The sequence below is a fragment of the Artemia franciscana genome, chromosome 19 (assembly GCF_032884065.1).
Source record: "Artemia franciscana chromosome 19, ASM3288406v1, whole genome shotgun sequence".
Taxonomy (NCBI): Eukaryota; Metazoa; Arthropoda; class Branchiopoda; order Anostraca; family Artemiidae; genus Artemia; species Artemia franciscana.
In genome coordinates this window covers 26297173-26316840 of record NC_088881.1, presented here as the reverse complement: position 1 = coordinate 26316840, position 19668 = coordinate 26297173, and the positions used below count along the sequence as shown (strand labels likewise).

The 19668-nt window shown below is 32.9% G+C and overlaps 2 protein-coding genes across 2 annotated transcripts in view; both read right to left on the bottom strand.

Moving 5' to 3' along the window:
* Positions 1 to 19668, bottom strand: part of LOC136039491 (mpv17-like protein 2) — a 33208-nt gene that overhangs the window by 2977 nt on the left and 10563 nt on the right. The window contains exons 2-4 of the mRNA XM_065723281.1: positions 15254 to 15474; positions 10869 to 11107; positions 6241 to 6369 (exon numbers count right to left, since the gene is read on the bottom strand). Of these exons, the coding sequence (XP_065579353.1) occupies positions 6241 to 6369; positions 10869 to 11107; positions 15254 to 15434 (549 nt within the window). The 5' untranslated portion in view covers positions 15435 to 15474. The remainder of the gene's footprint in view (positions 1 to 6240; positions 6370 to 10868; positions 11108 to 15253; positions 15475 to 19668) is intronic.
* LOC136039490 (syntaxin-binding protein 5-like) overlaps positions 1 to 19668 on the bottom strand; it is a gene marked incomplete in the record, with an annotated part of 340696 nt that overhangs the window by 312483 nt on the left and 8545 nt on the right.

Sequence of the window (19668 nt, the reverse complement as noted above, 5' to 3'; positions counted from 1 at the left end):
GATGGATAACTGAAAAAAAAAATGGAAAATATCTGCACCGGCGAAAATTTTGAAATCCTGTATTTACTCTACCATAATGTAATTCCTAAATTTTTTTTATAGAAAATCATAATACGAAATTTTACCACAGTGAAAATCTTTCACAAGCCCTTTGGTTTTGAGGGAGAAAATACGACGTCTGTTTAAATCGAAAATAAGCGAGTTTACTATTTCGCTTCATTTACTAGTTTTACTATTTACTGTTTACTATTCACTTCTTTTCATTTACTATTTACGCTCTATTACTATTTCGCTAAGTTTCGAGCGAAATAGCAAAATAACATTACGAGCGAAATTTAGCAGCCGTTTAGAAGCAATAAAATGGAAACACCGTAATTGCAAACAAAGGCTTATAAACTCAAACTTTCTTTAGAGTTAATTCAAAATTATATATCAGAAGCCAAAATACCAGTGGCAAGCAACAGTGCAAGAATTAGTTTTTTGACGTGAGCCCAATAATAATTTTATTAGATTTTTGGGCAATTTGAGTAAGAAGTGACGACAAATTCAGAAAAAAATTAGCGTCTAGGCGAGAACTAGGCTCAAATGCTACTCCCCTCCGTACGTACCTGGCTGTCAAATTAAGATTTTTTTATGTTTAAATAATTATAAGCATGAAAAAATAATGAGAACATTCTTGATAGAAAATAACAGAAGCATACATAACAAGAGCTAAGAGCTCATATGGCACTTGTGACGAGGCGAGAAGAGCTAAGAGCCAAGAGATCATATGGTATGAGCTCTAACAAAATTCTATGAATCAATAGATTGATTTAAAAAAGAAAATAAGAGGCTCAATCCCGGCCAGGATTTAAAATAAGAGCTATGAGTCACGATGCCCTTCTAAATATCAAAATTCATTAAGATCCGATCACCCACTCGTAAGTTATAAATACCTAATTTCTCCTCTTTCTTTAGCCCCCCAGATGGTTGAATCTGGGAAAACGACTTTATCAAGTCAAACTGTGCAGCTCCCTGACACGCCTACCAATTTTCATCGTCCTAGCACGTCCAGAAGCACCAAACTCGCCAAATCATTGAACCCCTCCCCCCAACTCCCCCAAAGAGAGCGAATCCAGTACGATTCCGTCAATCACGTATCAAGGACATTTGTTTATTCTATCCACCAAGCTTCATCCCGATTCCTCCACTCCAAGTGTTTTTCCAAGATTTCCCCCTCCAACTCCCCCCAATGTCAAAAGATCTGGTCGGGATTTGAAATAAGAACTCTGAGACATGAATTCCTTCTAAAAATCAAATTTCATTAAGATCCGATGATCTATACGTGAGATAAAAATACCCCAATTTTCACGTTTTCCAAGAATTCCGGTTTCCCCCTCCAACTCCCCCCAATGACACAGGATTTGGTTGGAATTTAAAATTACAACTTTAAAGCACAAGATCCTTCTAAATATCAAATTTCATTAAGATCTGGTCACCCTTTCGTAAGTTACAAATACCTCAATTTTCAAAATTCCCCCCCCCCCCAATTCCACCAAAGAGAGCAGATCCGGTCCGGTTATGTCAGTCACGTATCTTAGACAGGTTTCTATTCTTCCCATTCAGTTTCATCCTGATCTCACCGCTTTAAGTATTTTCCGGACCCCCCAACTGCCCCCCCAATTACGCTTGACCCGGTTGAAATTTAAAATAAGAGATCTGAGTTACGAGGTCCTTCTAAATATGAAGTTTCATGAAGATCCGATCACTCCTTCGTAAGTTAAAAATACGTCATTCCCCCCCCCCCCCCCAATAGAGCGGATCCGTTCCAATTATGTAAATCACGTATGTAAGACTTCTGCTTATTTTTCCCACCAAGTTTCATCCCGACCCCTCCAATTTAAGCGTTTTCCAAGATTTTTGGTTCCCCCACCCCAAACTTCCCCCAATGTCACCAGATGAGGTCAGGGTTTAAAATAAAAGCTTTGAGAAACAATATCCTTCTAAATATCCAATTTCATTGAGATCCGATCACCCGTTCGTAAGTTAAAAATACCTCATTTTTTCTAATTATTCAGAATTAACCCCTCCCCCAACTACCCCAAGAGAGCGGATCCGTTCTGGTTATGTCAATCATGTATCTAGGACTTGTGCTTATTTTTCCCACCAAGATTCATCCCGATCCCTCCACTCTAAGTGTTTTCCAATTTTTGGGTTTCCCCCTCCCAACTCCCCCCAATGTCACCAGATCCGTTCGGGTTTAAAATAAGAACTCTGAGATACGATATCCTTCTAAATATCAAATTTCATTGAGATCCGATCACTCATTCGTAAGTTAAAAATACCTCATTTTTTCTAATTTTTCAGAACTACCCCCCCCCCCCCAACTACCCCAAAGAGAGTGGATCCGTTCTGATTATGTCAATCATGTATCTGGGACTTGTGCTTATTTTTCCCATCAAGTTTCATCCCAATCCCTCCACTCTAAGTGTTTCCCAAAATTTTAGGTTTCCCCCCTTCCAACTCCCCCCAATGTCATCACATCCGGTCGGGATTTAAAATAAGAGCTCTGAGACAGAATATCATTCCAAACATCAAATTTCATTAAGATCCCATCACCCGCTCATAAGTTAAAAATACTTCATTTTTTCTATTTTTTTTCGAATTAACCGGCCCCCCACTCCCCCCAGATGGTCAAATCGGGTAAACGATTATTTCTAATTTAATCTGGTCCGATCTCTGATACGCTTTCCAAATTTCATCGTCCTAGCTTACCTGGAAGTGCCTAAAGTAGCAAAACCGGGACCGACAGACAGACCGACAGAATTTGCGATTGCTATATGTCACTTGGTTAATACCAAGTGTCATAAAAACCCATACCCTTTATTTCGATGTTTTGAGGGGCTTTTTAGAATTGTCATGTGTCGCTTAGCTATTCATAGTAGCCTAACCAATATATTTACATTTAAACTGACATTTGTGAAAAGGCGGCAATAACACTCGAAAGAGCAATAATATCCTAGTAAACTAAAAAAAAAAAAATTTCAATTCCGTTACGCATATTACCCCCTCTTTTGTAGAAATATGCTGCATATTAAGATTCTATCTATATATATAAAAATATCTAGAATAATTATCCGTTAGGTTTTTTTTTTTTGTTCAATCACAACATAAATTTCTTCTTCTTCTAAGAAAGTGGCGTCAATTTTAATTAAAAAACTCTGATTCTAGGATTGGTCTATCTAAAGAAAGTAGATAAAGCTTGAGCCGTTCAAAATCAACGCAAATCTATAATTCTTTTTCTTATTCTGAGACAAGGGCGTATCCAGGAATTTTTTATTGGGGGGGTGTATTTTCCCGATAGTTTCTTTGGAGGGGAAGGCATTTACACAAAAATATTTACAAATTCAAAAATGAAAACATACATTTTTGAAACTCAAAATTTCGTCGGGAGTGGGGAGTTCAGACCTGGTAGCCACTCCCCCCTTGGATACGGCCTTGACATAGACATAGGTATTTATGTAGTTTACTACTTATAATATCTGTCCAATTACGACGAGTCTAAAAAGACAGCACAAATATGTTGCATCTTTTTTAAATCTTTTTATTTTTGAAAGATCATTATTTTTTATGTATATTTAATTCATGAAAATGAACTAAAATACATTTTATTTGTATTATCTTTCTAGACTTTCTTCATTGAGTTTGTTTCAGTTTATTATCGTGTTTTGTATAATATATACTCCACATTTCAATCTGGTTTTGGTTATTCGGTTCTCTCTATCTCCCCCTTCTATCTTTTTTCTTTATCAATGATTTATCCACAGGGGTTTTACAATATTAAATAAAAAAAACGAGTTTTTTAACTGAAAGTAAGGAGCGACATTAAAACTTAAAACGAACAGAAATTACCCCGTATATGAAAGGGGCTGCTCCCTCTTCAACACTTGCTCTTAAATTCTCTTGGTGTTAAGTTTTAATTTCGCTCCTTACTTTCGGTTAAAAAAACTTGTTTTTTTATTTAATTTCTGAACGTTTTTTAGTTAATCCATGTTTTGATTTCGGCTCTCCGCAGATGAATAATTAACGCGAAATTTGCATATTTATTTATTTGGCTAAATGGCTTTCCCATAGTTTTGATCGAATGATTTTGCGAAAAAAGGAGGGGAAGGAGGCCCAGTTGCTCTCCAATTTTTTGGGTACTTAAAAAGGCAACTAGAACTTTTAGTTTTTACGAACGTTTTCATTAGTAAAAGATATACGTAACTTACGAATTAGCTTACGTAACAAACTTCTATGTTCGTATGTTTTTATTACGTATATAAGAAGGTTCGTCCACTCGTCAATACCTCGTCAATAACTCTTTGCATTAAAGCTTAAATTTTGTCCCCTGAATCACAAAGGACGTAGAATAAATAGTTGAAATTATTAAAAATCCTTTTGCGTAAAGAGTGAGGTATTAGGAGGAGGTGAACCCCTTCTATGCGTAATATTTTCTGTTTGTTTTGAGTTTTAATGCTACTCCATACTTCCAGTTGAAAAAAACTTTTTCATATTAATTTTCTCATTTTTTTTAAACAATGCTAGAAAATGCTGCGCCCCCTTTATGGAAATCGTCCTCCCCCATGACAAATTCCTCCATGGAAAATTTACCCCACATAGCCCCCTCTTCTCAATCCCCCCTCCCAACCAAAAAATCCCCCTGAAAACGTCTCTACATTTCCCAATAACCATTAATATATGCAAACACTGGTCAAAATTTGCAACTTGCAGCCCCTCCCACGGGGACTGTGGGGGAGTAAGTCGTCCTCAAAGACATAGTTATAAGGTTTTTCGACTATGCTGAATAAAATGGCTATCTCAGAATTTTGATTTGACTACTTTGGGAAAAAATGAGCGTGGGAGGGGGCCTAGGTGCCCTCCGATTTTTTGGTCACTTAAAAAGGGCACTAGAACTTTTCATTTCCGTTCGAATGAGCCCTCTTGCAAAATTCTAGGACCACTGGGTCGATACGATCACCCCTGGGGAAAAAAAAACAAAAAAAAAAAACAAATAAACACGCATCCGTGATTTGTCTTCTGGTTACAAATACAAAATTCCACATTTTTGTAGATAGAATCTTGGAACTTGTACAATAGGGTTCTCTGATACGCTGAATTTGATGGCTCGTAACTTTTGATTGGTAAGACTAAACTTGATGAAACTTATATATTTAAAATCAGCATTAAAATGCGATTCTTTTGATGTAACTATTGGTATCAAAATTCCGTTTTTTAGAGTTTTGGTTACTATTGAGCCGGGTCGCTCCTTACTACAGTTCGTTACCACGAACTGTTTGATTAGCCCTTGAAATTTTTCTTCATAGTACATTCTTTGAGGTTTTCCTTGAGGAAACATTTCATTATATTGCAATAGTACATTACAGGTGGATAAAACCCGAAGCTTTTTCCCCACTTGAATCAACCCTGCCAGTCCCCCCTGATCTTGGCTTCATACTGCTATTATGTCACAAAACTATCTATTTGAAGCAATCCATTTGTTTTTAAATTGCGAAATTGCACAATCTCGCTCCATTTTTCTGCCTTTTTTCATCTTTTTTCTTTTTTGTCGCTTATTTATAATAATAATAATAATATTTTATTTCTTACCCACTTACAAAAAGGGAAAAAGTGGAGTACAAGGAGAAAAATAAAGAACTACAAAGAACACAAAAACAAATAACACAAATACAAGAAAAAAAAAATAACAATTTACCAAATTTAACAATTTTTGCACTTTCCTACTTTTTGCCTTAGTATTTCTCTTACTGCTTTACACCTACTCGGCTTTTATTTTTAATACGGGTATCTCTTCTGGTTCTCTCAGCAGGAACAATCGTTTTTTTTTCGCTTTACCTCGTATCTGAAACTCAGGTATTACTTCGGGATTTACTTAACCTTAAGCTCCCGGACTCAGAGTGGCTGAGTTTGCAATCACAACGCTAACTCCCCCCCCCAAGCCAGAGGGTTTGCTACACTAAGCCTTAGACCCTTGTCCTAAATGACTCCTGAAACACAAGGGCCGTTTAGTTAGAATAAAAAGCTTTTTTTTTTAAATTCAGAAAACTTTAGCGCCAAGAGCGAGGTATTGAGAATGGGTCAGCACCATCCCTCTATAATTAATAATTTATGTTCGTTTTAAGTTTTGATGTTGCTCCTTACTATCAGTTGATTTTTTTATTATTTAATTAAAATGGTTAGAACCAGAGTAATAATACTTACGTAAAACTTAGCATATGAGACAAAGACGTTCCAAAGGGCAGTTGTTACATTGACGAAGAGTACTCGATACTTTGGGGAGACATACAAGAAGTTCAAAAGCTGAATAGGGGGCCAGAAGACCCAATCACTCTGAAAAAAAGAAATTGAATGCAAATGGCAGGGTCTAAAAGCAACAGGGCTGAAACATTATCTACAAAAAGTCATTCACATTCCACGGCCCATATACCAGACGTAGTCCATTAAGCTTTAATGCTTGCTCGAATAGCTAACATACATCAGTAAATATTTTTGCTGGCAAAAGTATTTATACCTGCATTTGTAACAAGCGGTTTCGCATAATAGATTTCGTAAAAATAATAAGATAAAGCTTTCTCACATGCCTGATTATAAAGGGCTGGAGTCGTGGAGTCGGCACTAATGTATTCAAATAAAATTTGGAGCTGCTCCCCTTTATATATTTTGAGTGAGAAGCATAACACTCTGAACACCTAAACCTTACATTACAAAGTTTATATCATGTTATTCATCGTATCAAATTACTTTATTATTTTGCTTACTTTAATTAATGTACTTAATATTTTACTCACATTATCTTGTAGCATATTATTTTACTCTTATGATTTACAATACGAATTTAATACAATAGTTATTTTGAAATAAAATTGTCAATAAAAAAAACCGCTGTTTGAAGCTGATCATTCTCAATAGTATCTTTTGGGAAAAAATTGCAAAATTTCACAACTTTGTATATAGGAAATTGAAACCTCTACATTCGGATTCTCTGATTACTTGAATCTGATGGTGTGATTTTCATTAATATCACTGATATTTTGGGTAAGTGTCGTTCCTTTTTCAAAAATTTGCCGAATTTTTTCAGACTCGTAACTTTTGACGGGTAATATAAAACTTGATAAATTTTATATATTTCGAATTAGGATCGAAATTCGATTATTTTGATTTATCTATTGTCACCAAGACCCTACTTCTTGGAATCTCACTTACTATTCAATTTGCAATATCGCTCCTTACCCATGGTTCGTTACCACGAACTGGTTGAAAAGTTTATTGCAAAAAAAAATTATGGGAACATTGAAAAACAGTCAGAAAATCTTTGAAAATGACATCAGATAGAAATAAAAATACACCATTGGAATAGCCATTTTCGAAAACCCCATACAGGGAAGTTACTGTCACCCACCTCGAACAATAAGTGACATCGTTTGTTTTGTATGGGTAGCACTGATTTTTTTTTTTTTTTTTTTTTTTTTTTTTTTTTTTTTTTTTTTTTTTTTTTTTTTTTTTACTTCTAGCGGATCACTGGAACAACAGAGAAGAATGTTTAAGGGCTCATTTGAAAGGGGGTTACAATATATAATGCCTTTTGTAATCGATAAATGATAATATTTTAATAAATAGTTTTAAAGTTAATATTTATAAATTCATCGACACCATAGCCCTGGTAATAACCCATATGTTGCATTATAAATTAACCTATTTCAAAGCCGGTCTTGTTTTTAATTTGAAAACTGCATTTTAGTTTTTAAACAGTTCTTGTTTACCTCATCACTGGTAAACCAGTTTCTAGTTGATTGTCCTAAATATATTTTTTAGTAAATAAATCATAAATTATGTTACATAATACAGTAATACGCTGTAATCTGATGATATAAAATATAAACATAATATAAAAAAAAATATAAAAATAGTATATAATATATTACAAATGATATATAAATATAATACATATTTTTTAGTCTTTTAATCTGGTTATATGTAATAACAGTTTCATACATTTATTTTACAACTTCAGATTAATTTTATTCATACACTTTATAAGTTCAACAAAATTGAAAAATACACGAGTATTGAAATATTCAAAATATGATATAAATATGGAAAAAGAAAAAAACAGGGTGGGCCATAACAAAATAAGCAAAACCTTTATCATAAATATCACGATCATAATTTTATAGTTTTGCCATACGGTATTATACCAAATAAAGTTTACGATATATATATATATATATATATATATATATATATATATATATATATATATATATATATATATATATATATATATATATATATATATATATATATATATATATAGTACAGTATAGAGAGAAGTTTATAGTAAAATATGAAAAGCAATAAGGAGATTTTCTTTAATTCTTTTTTAGTCTCTACTTAAAAAGCATTTTCATCCAAATTTATTATTAACCAGAGAATAGTTTTAAAAAGATGGGATCATAGTCTTAACTACGCAAGCACAAAAAAAAAGTCGATCACCGTTATCATTGACGGGTATCCATATAACCATAGAGTTTATCTAAAATGGGAGATCTTACAGGTTTTCCTTTGATAATTCCAGTCTTTTAAAGAATTAAAAAAAAAATTATAATACCTTTTTCCCTTAACCATCAAAAACAATCATGAATATCCCTTAAACTAGTTGCCAGTATGACTTTCCATTATGTACCCACAGATGAAGTGCCAGTACCAAAAGGTCTAATTCGGTTGACCCCCGCTTGGTTCCTATAACCACATTGGGTGCGGATACTCCTAGTTATTAGCCCCTGATCCTGCTATTCAGGCTTAATCTGATCTACAAGTTCAAACAGCCTTTACACGCCTGCAAAACTTATAAGAAGTCGACTTCATATAGGAACCCCCCCCCCTCCCCTATGAAAAATCTTTTTTAAAATAGCCTAAATCCATTTTTTAAAATAGCCTAGGCATAATTACTTTTTAACGGAAAGTTCAGCCAAGACTGTGTGATAAAAGATAACATTTTACAAGCTAAAAAGGTTCATTCATTTCACTAATTGTATTTATTAAAAATTGGAATAATTTCTTATTGCGATGTTTGCCTTCTCTGCAGCTATTCTTGTAGTTCTTTTGGAATTGGGCTTGTTTTTATTGGTTCCTAGTTTTGTTTTATTTTGAATTAGATTCTTTTCTATAATTAATTTTGTATACATACGGTCGAGTGTGTATTCACCCAAGTCTCTATTTAGGAATGTATTATTATTTAAGTTTCGTTTGATTTGGATTGTCTCGCGGACAGTTGCGTTTGATTCCTAGGTCACTGCTAATTAAAATTGTTTCGTGAAATAGAACATAATGGTTTGGATTTTCAAAAATGTGATTGCATAAAGCTGAATCGAAAGATATGGAACTATTTTTAGATTTTAAAGCTTTTTCAATACTTTCTTTGTGTTGCTGTAATCTTGTTCCTAAATTTTGATGGGTTTCCACAGATACATGATTTCCATTTGTGGAAATTGAACTAAATGGTATTTGATACACCCCTCTTAGACGAGTAACTGGGGTTTTGTCTTTACCAGAATTGAGAAGATTGATTATACTTAAATTACTTGGGAAGACAAAATGTAATTTTTTTTTTTTTTTAAACAAACTTTTTTCAGTTTTGAAGTATATTAAAAAAGAATTAAATTTTATTACAGACATACTTTTTGGCAACAGGTACCCAATTTCTCTCAAATATTGTTATTGCTCAAAGATTAAAGATACATTCTTCGAAAGCCTTAAATCCCACACCAGTAAACGATTCAAATAAACCAACAAGCACGATTTACCTACCTTGTTCGAAAATTACTTCAAAACTGAAAAAAGTTTGTTTAAAAAACAATATGACCTATGGAATCAAACAAACTTGTCCGTGAGGCAATCGAAATCAAACAAAACTTATATACCTAATATACATCCCTAAATAGAGTCTGGGTGAATGCACACTCGACCCTATGTACACAAAATTAAATATAGAAAATAATCTAATTCAAAATAAAACAAAAATAAAAACCAATAAGAACAAGCAAAACAAAACTAGGAGCCAATAAAAACAAGCCCAATCCTAAAAGAACTACAAGATTATCAGCAGAGAAGGCAAAAATCGCAATAAGAAATTATTCTAATTTTTAATAAATACAGTTAGTGAAATGAATGAGCCTTTTTAGCTTGAAAAATGTTAGCTTTTATCACGCAGTCTTGGCTGAACTTTTGATTAAGAAGTAATGATGTCTAGGCTATTTTAAAAAATGGATTCTTCACCAATATCTTTTATTGTAAGTGTGTTATTATTTATTATTTTCTTTGCTGAAGACGGCCCTTAGATATAGGGCCAAAATATTCAAATAGGTTTTGTTCGTACACTGTCTTGGGAAAAAAAGTCCTCATTATTTTCTCTTCTGTATCAGTAAACTTTCCCCCAAGGTAGCAAGATACGATGGGGCATGTTTTTTTATACATACATATACAAATATATATATATATATATATATATATATATATATATATATATATATATATATATATATATATATATATATATGTGTGTGTGTGTGTGTGTGTGTGTGTGTGTTATTTAGCACGTCGCTTTTCCTGTTATTTTAGACATTGATTAAGCTCCCACATAGATATTTCCGCTCTTTTAATTGATTGACCTTGTTTGTTTTGTATAGTTTTCTTTTCTTTTTTCTCTTCTTTACTGAAAGCATACAATTGGTGTAAATATAAAAATTTTGCTGTAGCGGCTAAGAGAAAGGCTATATAAATAAATTTCTCTTGATCTTAAATGCGATGTGAAAAAAGAAGCAGAAACTTACGACATAAAGGAAAATGAATTTCCTTTTGTATTCTTCCCATGCTTCTTTCATAGATTGTCCTTCTAAGTATCCAATACCAAAATAAAATGTCGAAGAGCAGAAAGGCGAATATAGAAGTTGATCTAAGAATATCTTTTTGGAAACACAGTAGAACGTTCGGCCAGGAATAAAAGCATCAAGCCAAACATACCAGTAATGATTTGGTATACCACAAGCAAGTCCCACTGTTGTCATCTTTGCTAAAGATTTTGGCAAAAAGTATAATCAAAAACAGGTAAAAAAAAAAAAAAATCACATTCTAGCTTACACAAAAAATAACACAGGCCTTTCAGAGGCCAAATCGATTGAGTGCTTAAAACAACAGAGACACTCTAAAAACACTTAGTGGCAAGGAAATCAACCAAGAGTTGCTGATTTGTACGCTCTTGAAAAAAATTTTGTATGCTCTTAAAAAAACTTCTTAAATTTTTGTAAGTTCTTAAAAAAATTCTTAATGTTTTGTATGTTCTTAGAAGATTTATCTTAAATTTTTAATGTAATATACCATAAGAAAGCACATTATTTTCTATTCAATGACTAAAATTATCATCGTTTTTAATATTAACAGCCTAGAATTTGATTTTATTATATATACACATTAAAGTCTAAACATTTCTGCTTCACATTTTAAAGAAATCACAAAAACAAAACAGAAAGGAATCATTATCAACATAGATGAAGGACATTACAAGTTAAATTTTGCTTATAACAGTTTAATTAAAACAAGTCATAGCCTCGTTTATTTCTAATTATGAAGCGGATAATGATATTCTGATAACTCAGCCACAAAAACTTGTATAAATTCAAAAAGATTCATAAATTCAAAAAGTTATAAAAGGTGGGAAAAAAAGTAAGCAGGGCTTATTGGGGTATCCTTATATTTTTGCGTGTGCCCGTGTGTTGAATTTTTTTAATTTTAATCCATCATAAAAAAAAGCAGATGATTTTGCATTCACTGGCGGAAAAGTTTATTTTTATTTTTTGATAATAATTTTTGATAACAATTTGATAATAATTTTAATCCATCATAAAAAAAAGCAGATGATTTTGCATTCACTGGCGGAAATGTTTATTGTTATTTTTTGATAATAATTTTTGATAACAATTTGATAATAATTTTAATCCATCATAAAAAAGCAGATGATTTTGCATTCACTGGCGGAAATGTTTATTGTTATTTTTTGATAATAATTTTTGATAACAATTTGATAATAATTTTAATCCATCATAAAAAAAGCAGATGATTTTGCATTCACTGGCGGAAATGTTTATTGTTATTTTTTGATAATAATTTTTTATAACATTTTGATAATAATTTTAATCCATCATAAAAAAGCAGATGATTTTGCATTCACTGGCGGAAATGTTTATTGTTATTTTTTGATAATAATTTTTGATAACAATTTGATAATAATTTTAATCCATCATAAAAAAAGCAGATGATTTTGCATTCACTGACGGAAATGTTTATTGTTATTTTTTGATAATAATTTTTTATAACAATTTGATAATAATTTTAATCCATCATAAAAAAGCAGATGATTTTGCATTCACTGGCGGAAATGTTTATTGTTATTTTTTGATAATAATTTTTGATAACAATTTGATAATAATTTTAATCCATCATAAAAAAAGCAGATGATTTTGCATTCACTGGCGGAAATGTTTATTGTTATTTTTTGATAATAATTTTTTATAACATTTTGATAATAATTTTAATCCATCATAAAAAAAGCAGATGATTTTACATTCACTGGGGGAAATGTTTATTGTTATTTTTTGATAATAATATATATTTTTGCAGAGCATCCTTACGACCATAGGAGTCAAACAAGCGCTTTGATGCTAAAATCAGACAGAAGTACAAACTGCAGCTTAATCGATTTGGCTTTTGAATTGCTGAAAAATTCCTAACAAAACAATCTACTATCGAACTGAAAAATTGTGCTAAATTATTAGAAAATTCAGCCATGGGTAAAGGCATCAGTCCTGGCAGTCAGGGGTATTTTATATCCTGTTTTTGGTTTAATTCCTATTTTAGGGAGTTTCTTTTGGTAGTTTGAAATCCTCGCACGTACTCTGACACTAACAGATTTTTCAAATTTAAAAAGTGAACCAATCAGTTTTGTACCTTATACAACATACTATAAAGCATTGATTAGAATCAAAATACTTGGGTAATCATATGGTAATTATATACAAGTAAGAAAAAAGAAAAATAATTATGTAGTAAATTGGAATACTACAAATAATTGGAATACCCAAAGTCTCGATATTTTCATTATTGGTCCATAGTTATACTATTTTTCAATAGTGCGCCTATTTTTTGTATTTTTCCAAATTGTAGCCAAAAAAGTAATGACTTATTTTGTGGCTTGTTGATATTTTAATGAAATTTTGTTAAAATAAAAAAAAGACACAGATCAGAAGTAAAAAAGAATACATGTACAATAGTTGTTGCTTCTGTCAGTGGGTTCACCATTTCATGACTTTCCCGATTACCTCCATTAATTTGGATTATTCTGTTCAAAGAATTTACCCTTCCCCCTGACACATTGGATTATCACTGTAAAAAATTAAATTTTAACGTCTTGAGAGCCATTCACTGGACCAAAAACAATACCTTCCGATAGTAATTGCTCTTAGAATAAAGAAAAATCCATGAATATCCTGTTGAGAGAGCATTGAAAGAAGGGGGGGGGGAATTTGGAAGTTCATAGTCAAGCACTATAAGGTTTATCTGCTTTCAAAATTAGAAAAGGAAACAAAAATTATCTGGAAATGTTTGGTTAGAGAAAATATTCTTATTGAAAGTTATATGCATCCAGACTACAGGAAAACTTATCATGGGTATTCATCAAGAGCAATTTTTGCAATCTATGGAGTCACGAAGATGCGAAGGGGAAATACAGCTTCTGGGTCAAATAAGAGGACCTCCAAGAGAGAAAGGATGACTGAAATCTCCCCCTCACTTGACACTTAATAAAAGTGTTTACTGATTTAGGCAAAAATTGTTTCATTGAATAATAATGTCTGTCACCACGACTTTTCTTTTCTTAAGAACTATAGCTTTTTAATTACTTAACTTATCATTTGTCACAAAAAAAAGACATGTAAGGAAAGATCATCAAATCACAGATGGTGGCACAGACAAAAACAGAGGGCTTAAATAGCAATAATGCGTGCAACTTTCTCAACCCTTAAGAGAAAAATCAGAGTATCATGTGCTGTATTTATCTCAAAACATATATTTTTTTTAAATAATTCAAAATTATGAGTGAAAAATAGATTGTGTAAAAAAGAATGATGAAAGCGGTGCGCAATTTATTAAAGGATAATAACAGACGTTCTAGTCCCACTTCTCCTCGCTTTCGAAGATCAAGAAAAGAAAAATTGTAACATTTTACATTATATGAAAAAATTACTCTTCTGTCAAATCGTTTGAATCTTTATCCCACATTACACATATTTTTCGCTTTCTACTGTCTCTTTCACTCCTCCCTAGAAAGTTTTGAGCGTTCGCAGAGGTCGGGGCATCAGTCTGGGGAGCACCTTCCCCTAGCTTTTCTTCACCAGCTTCTGAAAAACACCTTTCTTGGAATTTTCATTGAAAACGCCCCTTTTTCTTATTTTCATTAAACAACAAAAAAATTTAAAGCAGTCATCTTCCATTGATTTAGAAAAAAAAGACTCCCTCCCCCTCCATTTTCATTTTCGTGAATTGACTCCACTGCCCACAGATTCAAATTTTCAGATATTCATTTATGCAAATTCAAATATAAGTAAAATTGAAAAATAGTTAACTCAAAGCAGTTTCATTTCAATATTCGAATTTGCTCAATATTCGAAAATGGAAAATAGTCACATGCTCCACGTTTCCTTCTTTTTTTAAAGAAAGAAGTAAAAAAAAAAACATTTATATGAAAAACTGTATTATCTGTTTAAAATAGAAATCTCAGATATCAAATAAAGGCATGTGCCAATACTCTATCATAACATGATATAAACCAAAACCAAAACAAAATTCTAGGTAAACATATCAAAACAATATATGTGCAGTACCTACTTACATAAAATCAAAAGACAATTGCTGATAACAAACTACTGTGATTCTATTACGAATATAAAATAAGCATTAGGGTAGCCAGGGGAAATTCAACACTCTTTACTCCTCTAAATCAAGAAAGTATGCTTAGGTATACATCTTCAGGGTATATAAAATTAACAGCTTTATTTGGACCCTTCTCTTGAGATTTATATATATATATATATTGTCCCCTCCAAAAACGATCCCTGGCTACGCTATTTGAAAAAAAAAAACATTAAATAGCAAAATGGGTACTTACATACCCTTTCCCAATCAAAAGGTACTCCTTTATGTAATCCTTGCACTCTTTCAATGCCTTGTTCAATAGCGTCTCCTAGTCCGAGCAAGCCCCCAGCACTTACTGTGTTAGTAATCAACAAGTATTTACCGAACATCAATCTCATGGACTTTGAAGTCCAATACGCAATCCATCTTGACATCCGGTAATATTTGAAACTTTTTTTTAGTTCAATTCACCTCCTGCAAGGAAGGCTGACAGTGAGCAATGTCACTTATTTCACAATATTGAAAAAAAAAATGATTACCGATATTTATACAAAAGATGTATTGATTAATGTACATCAGTTGCACACTATTGCTTATGCTTCAGCTTGTACCACTGCTTCCAAAATAGCAAAACTTTTTTCCGAGAGTCATACAAGTAGAATATACAAGACAGAGGTATCAGTAACTGAGTCATTTTTCAGAAAGAAATGCCCACAGACATGCATGTAAATACTTTTGGGGTAGCTTGAAAGGCAAGACATGTTGACAAAATTTTGACTCAAAGAAGAAGAAAAACTCATCAAAGTCTGTGCAACTGTTTTTTTTTTTTTTTTTTTCTAAGATTAAGCTTCTGTATATAACTCTTTTTGTGTTTGAGTTACAGATTTTGATTATGTAATAAAAGATAGTCATTTCAGAGTGCCAACAAGAAAAATACAAAAAGAATTCAAAATCCGTAAAATTGCGAACCCATGGAGCAACGAATAAGTCCCTTTTTTGAAGCCCATGGCTGCTGCCTTTAAGGTAATGACACTCCTAGAACTAGAACACAGGTCTGCTGATTTCTCTTTTCAGCAATTTGTGCAATAATAAGTGCAGTGACATTTAGCCCACATGCCAGGGACTACTCACCCCAGACCTATTTTTTATCTCTTAGCATTCCAAAAAGGCAAGCTTGAAGATTACACACTATGAATAGCCATTGGATCACGCGTTTAAGAAAGAAAAACATTATGCTATCAAGAGTGCACATAAACTATGTGCATTCACAGCCAAACTGGTCCAAAGACCTTCTCTCTCTAAACTGAAAAATATTGCTGATAATATATAATATTCTTCAATCCCCAAACCCACCAAAATATCCTTCACCACCCCCCCCCTCCGCTGCAAGAGTCAGAACTGTGCGTTTTTCCGACATAATAAGTATTTTTATTGCAAATGAGTAAGAACTGCACCACAAAAAGGTTTCTTTCTAACTATCACAATTATTATTTTCAGAACAACAGAAAATCACCAATGCATCAAAACTAATCAGTCTCATATAGTTTTCTTAAACAATGCCTTCTGTTCAAAGTTAGTACTGAGGGAAAACTAGTGGTATTTGAACTTACCAAACCTCATAAAAATACTCTTGGCTATCCACTAGCCTATTCTCATCTATAATGAATTTGAATTGACACATTTCACTTTTTGCATCTTAGAAAAAGTCCTTTCCAAGTGAAGAAGAAAACAGGATAAGGTTTTGTCAAGAAACATACTACATCCTGTGCCTGCCCCCTCCTTTCTTCATGAAAAAAAGGGTCTTTGTAATTGTTACATAATATCATATGGTGAACATTTTTCACTTCCAAGACTAGCTTACTTTGCTTAGTGTAGAGAGTGGAGTTTGCCTAATTCATCTGCTTTGATCTACAGCAAATACTTGTGCCTCACCATGTCTGATGTTTGCCATCAGCAGAAACTCAGAGAGGCTGTTGGACGATGATCACTTTGTCCAGCCGCATGATTACTTGCAGACAGTTGTGATAGGGTGAAGGCCGTAGACGATCTTTGCGGGTAGGCGCGGAGCCATTCAAAAAGACATCCAAGCATTTTTAGGGGCAAGAGCAGGGAAGGACTGTTCCACGGGCATGATTTCGGTTTCATTCTAGTTTATCTGCAGTTCGACATCGGCTGCTTCTTCCCGTAAAATTCGAGAAGGCCAGGTCAACAGCAAAGTTAGCATTTAGCATGACTTTGTTCCCCAAACGTAGCCAGAATTTTAGAGCCTTTACCATAATGTAACCCACGATGACTATGAGGATTTTTTGAAGCCAATTCACATCCTTGGAACAATACCATTACGATGCAGTAGAATTAGCTTTAGTTGCTGTTTAGGTCTATTTGCAAGTAGATCTCCATCTAATGGTGCTGAACTTTAACAAACTTTAATATTTCTCTGGAAGGCCAGTCAACTCCAAAATCTGTTATAGAGCTTGAGGAAAATACAGTGCAAAAGTTGATGAAAGTAATAAATGCTTTTTGTGAAAACTCTGTGGCCTTTTTTAATATTTGTCAAATTGTGAAAAATTCCATCAATTGTTGAATGTCCAATATAAACCAGCTATCTCTAATGGCCAGATATTTCGAATAGTATTCCAACATATGTTTGGCAGGACCATTGAAAAGAGTTTCAAATGACTGACAACGGGAATTTTCCCCAGGTAGTTTGAGCAGTCACTTCAAAAGCCATTTCTCATCACTAAGGGGATTATGACACGCTTCCATCAGAATTTGAGAATGTTTTTAGGCTGCAAGATTATAGAAAACACATTTTGCAGACAGGACCAATGTAAGCCCAACATATTTCAGCAGTTCTTACCTTAAACTGCATATACAAGCAGCTTTGTTGTTCCTTGACTATTTAATTGCACACCTAATTTCTGAGAGGACAAAGGGTTGGTCTGGTGGAGTATCCTCTACAGGTTTTTGACAGCAGCGTTGACTGGGACTATTATCAAGACGCACAGACAGGTTAACATTGTTGAAGAACAAGTGACAATGATCCTTCCACCTCTCAATGAGAGTATTTATCACAAAAAAAATGTCTTGTCCCTGGATAGGACAGACCCCAAAGTGGAGGATTTATTTTCTGTTGGACCATGGTGATGCTTGAACAAATTACCCATATCACTTAATTTGTCTATTTATCTACTTATCTTTGCAGAATACTGCATTTTAATCGATTTTTCAATTAGCTGAAACCAGTTAACTAAAAGTCATATTTTATAATCCATACTAAGAACTATGATCCAGTTTTCCAGTTTAAAAGGCAAGTAGTCTGAATTAACCAGAAACTAAAGACTTTTGGCAGCCCAAGGCCAAGTGAGGCCAACACTGCAGCGCATAAACTATGTTAGTTTTTTTGCAATTTTTATACCAAAGGTAGTCCATTCTTAGGGTATTATTTGCTTACTGGCTAATGAAGCCACCGTAGCTTTCCATTTGCTACTTGTAACTACTGGAAATTTCCAGACCAATATGTGTCAGAAGGCAAAAATGACTTAGATTTGGAAAGCAAATCCCAGCCACTAGTGGAAAGTGTTCCAGTCTAGTCTTCTTTATGACAAATTCAAATTAGTCTTCCTTATTCAAACTCAAATATTCCAAATTCAATTCAAAAACAAACAAGCTTTACTATTTCCTTGTTCTTATAAATAATAACTTCATGAAATGAAGGGTATTTTTAAAAACCTTTCAAGATCATAAATGAAGCCCAATTACTAATTCCAGTTACCTAAAAACTTGCTTTTTCAGTCAATATGTGCAATAATAGTAGCTAGCCACTCTTATAAGCTAATTTTGGCCTCCACTGGATGTTGGTGACTGGCATATTTTTATTATTAAGACAGAGCTTGTCATGAATGATAACCTCGTAAGAGAGATACCCTTGCAAACAGTAGGCTTGGGTCACAGACCTCACAGTTTCCAGACCTAGCTTCATATGCTGCATGTTATGGAAGCCAAAACCTATGTTTGGAACTCAATACGCAGGGATTTTCCCATACTCTTCACCAGAAATAAAGAATGAATCACACAATTTATTAATAAAACATACAATACTGCAAAACTTGTCTCAGCAGTTCAAAAGTTATACAGGGACCATAACAACCAGGTTCCTGCATTCCTTTCAAACTGTACAATACACATTACTAATTGTGTAATTATTTACATTTATTTGTGTAATTATTTATTTATTATTAAATAATTAATTATAATAATTAATTATAATTATTTATTTGTGTAATTTGTGTAATTATATGATTATCTGAAAACCTAGGTGGAGAACAGGTATTGTTGCAATAAGTACTTCACATTTATATGTAAGTGTTAAGTCCTTCTAAATTTTCTAGTTAAGCTCTTTTCAACCCCTTTGCATTGAAACTTATGTATGGTCTTTAAAGTCACTTATTCAGTTACTGTTCTGGTTAATACTAAAAACAAATACAAATACTAGGTAATTTAGCCAATTGATATAAAACTACTGAGATTATGTAATTAATTTTTAAATTCTTCCCAAAAAAAATTGTTCAAAGAAAAGAAGAGTCATATTAAACCAAAGACTAGTAGACAAAAAGTTATATAATAATCCAAACTTGAACAGAAATTCCTATCAATGAACAACTTAGA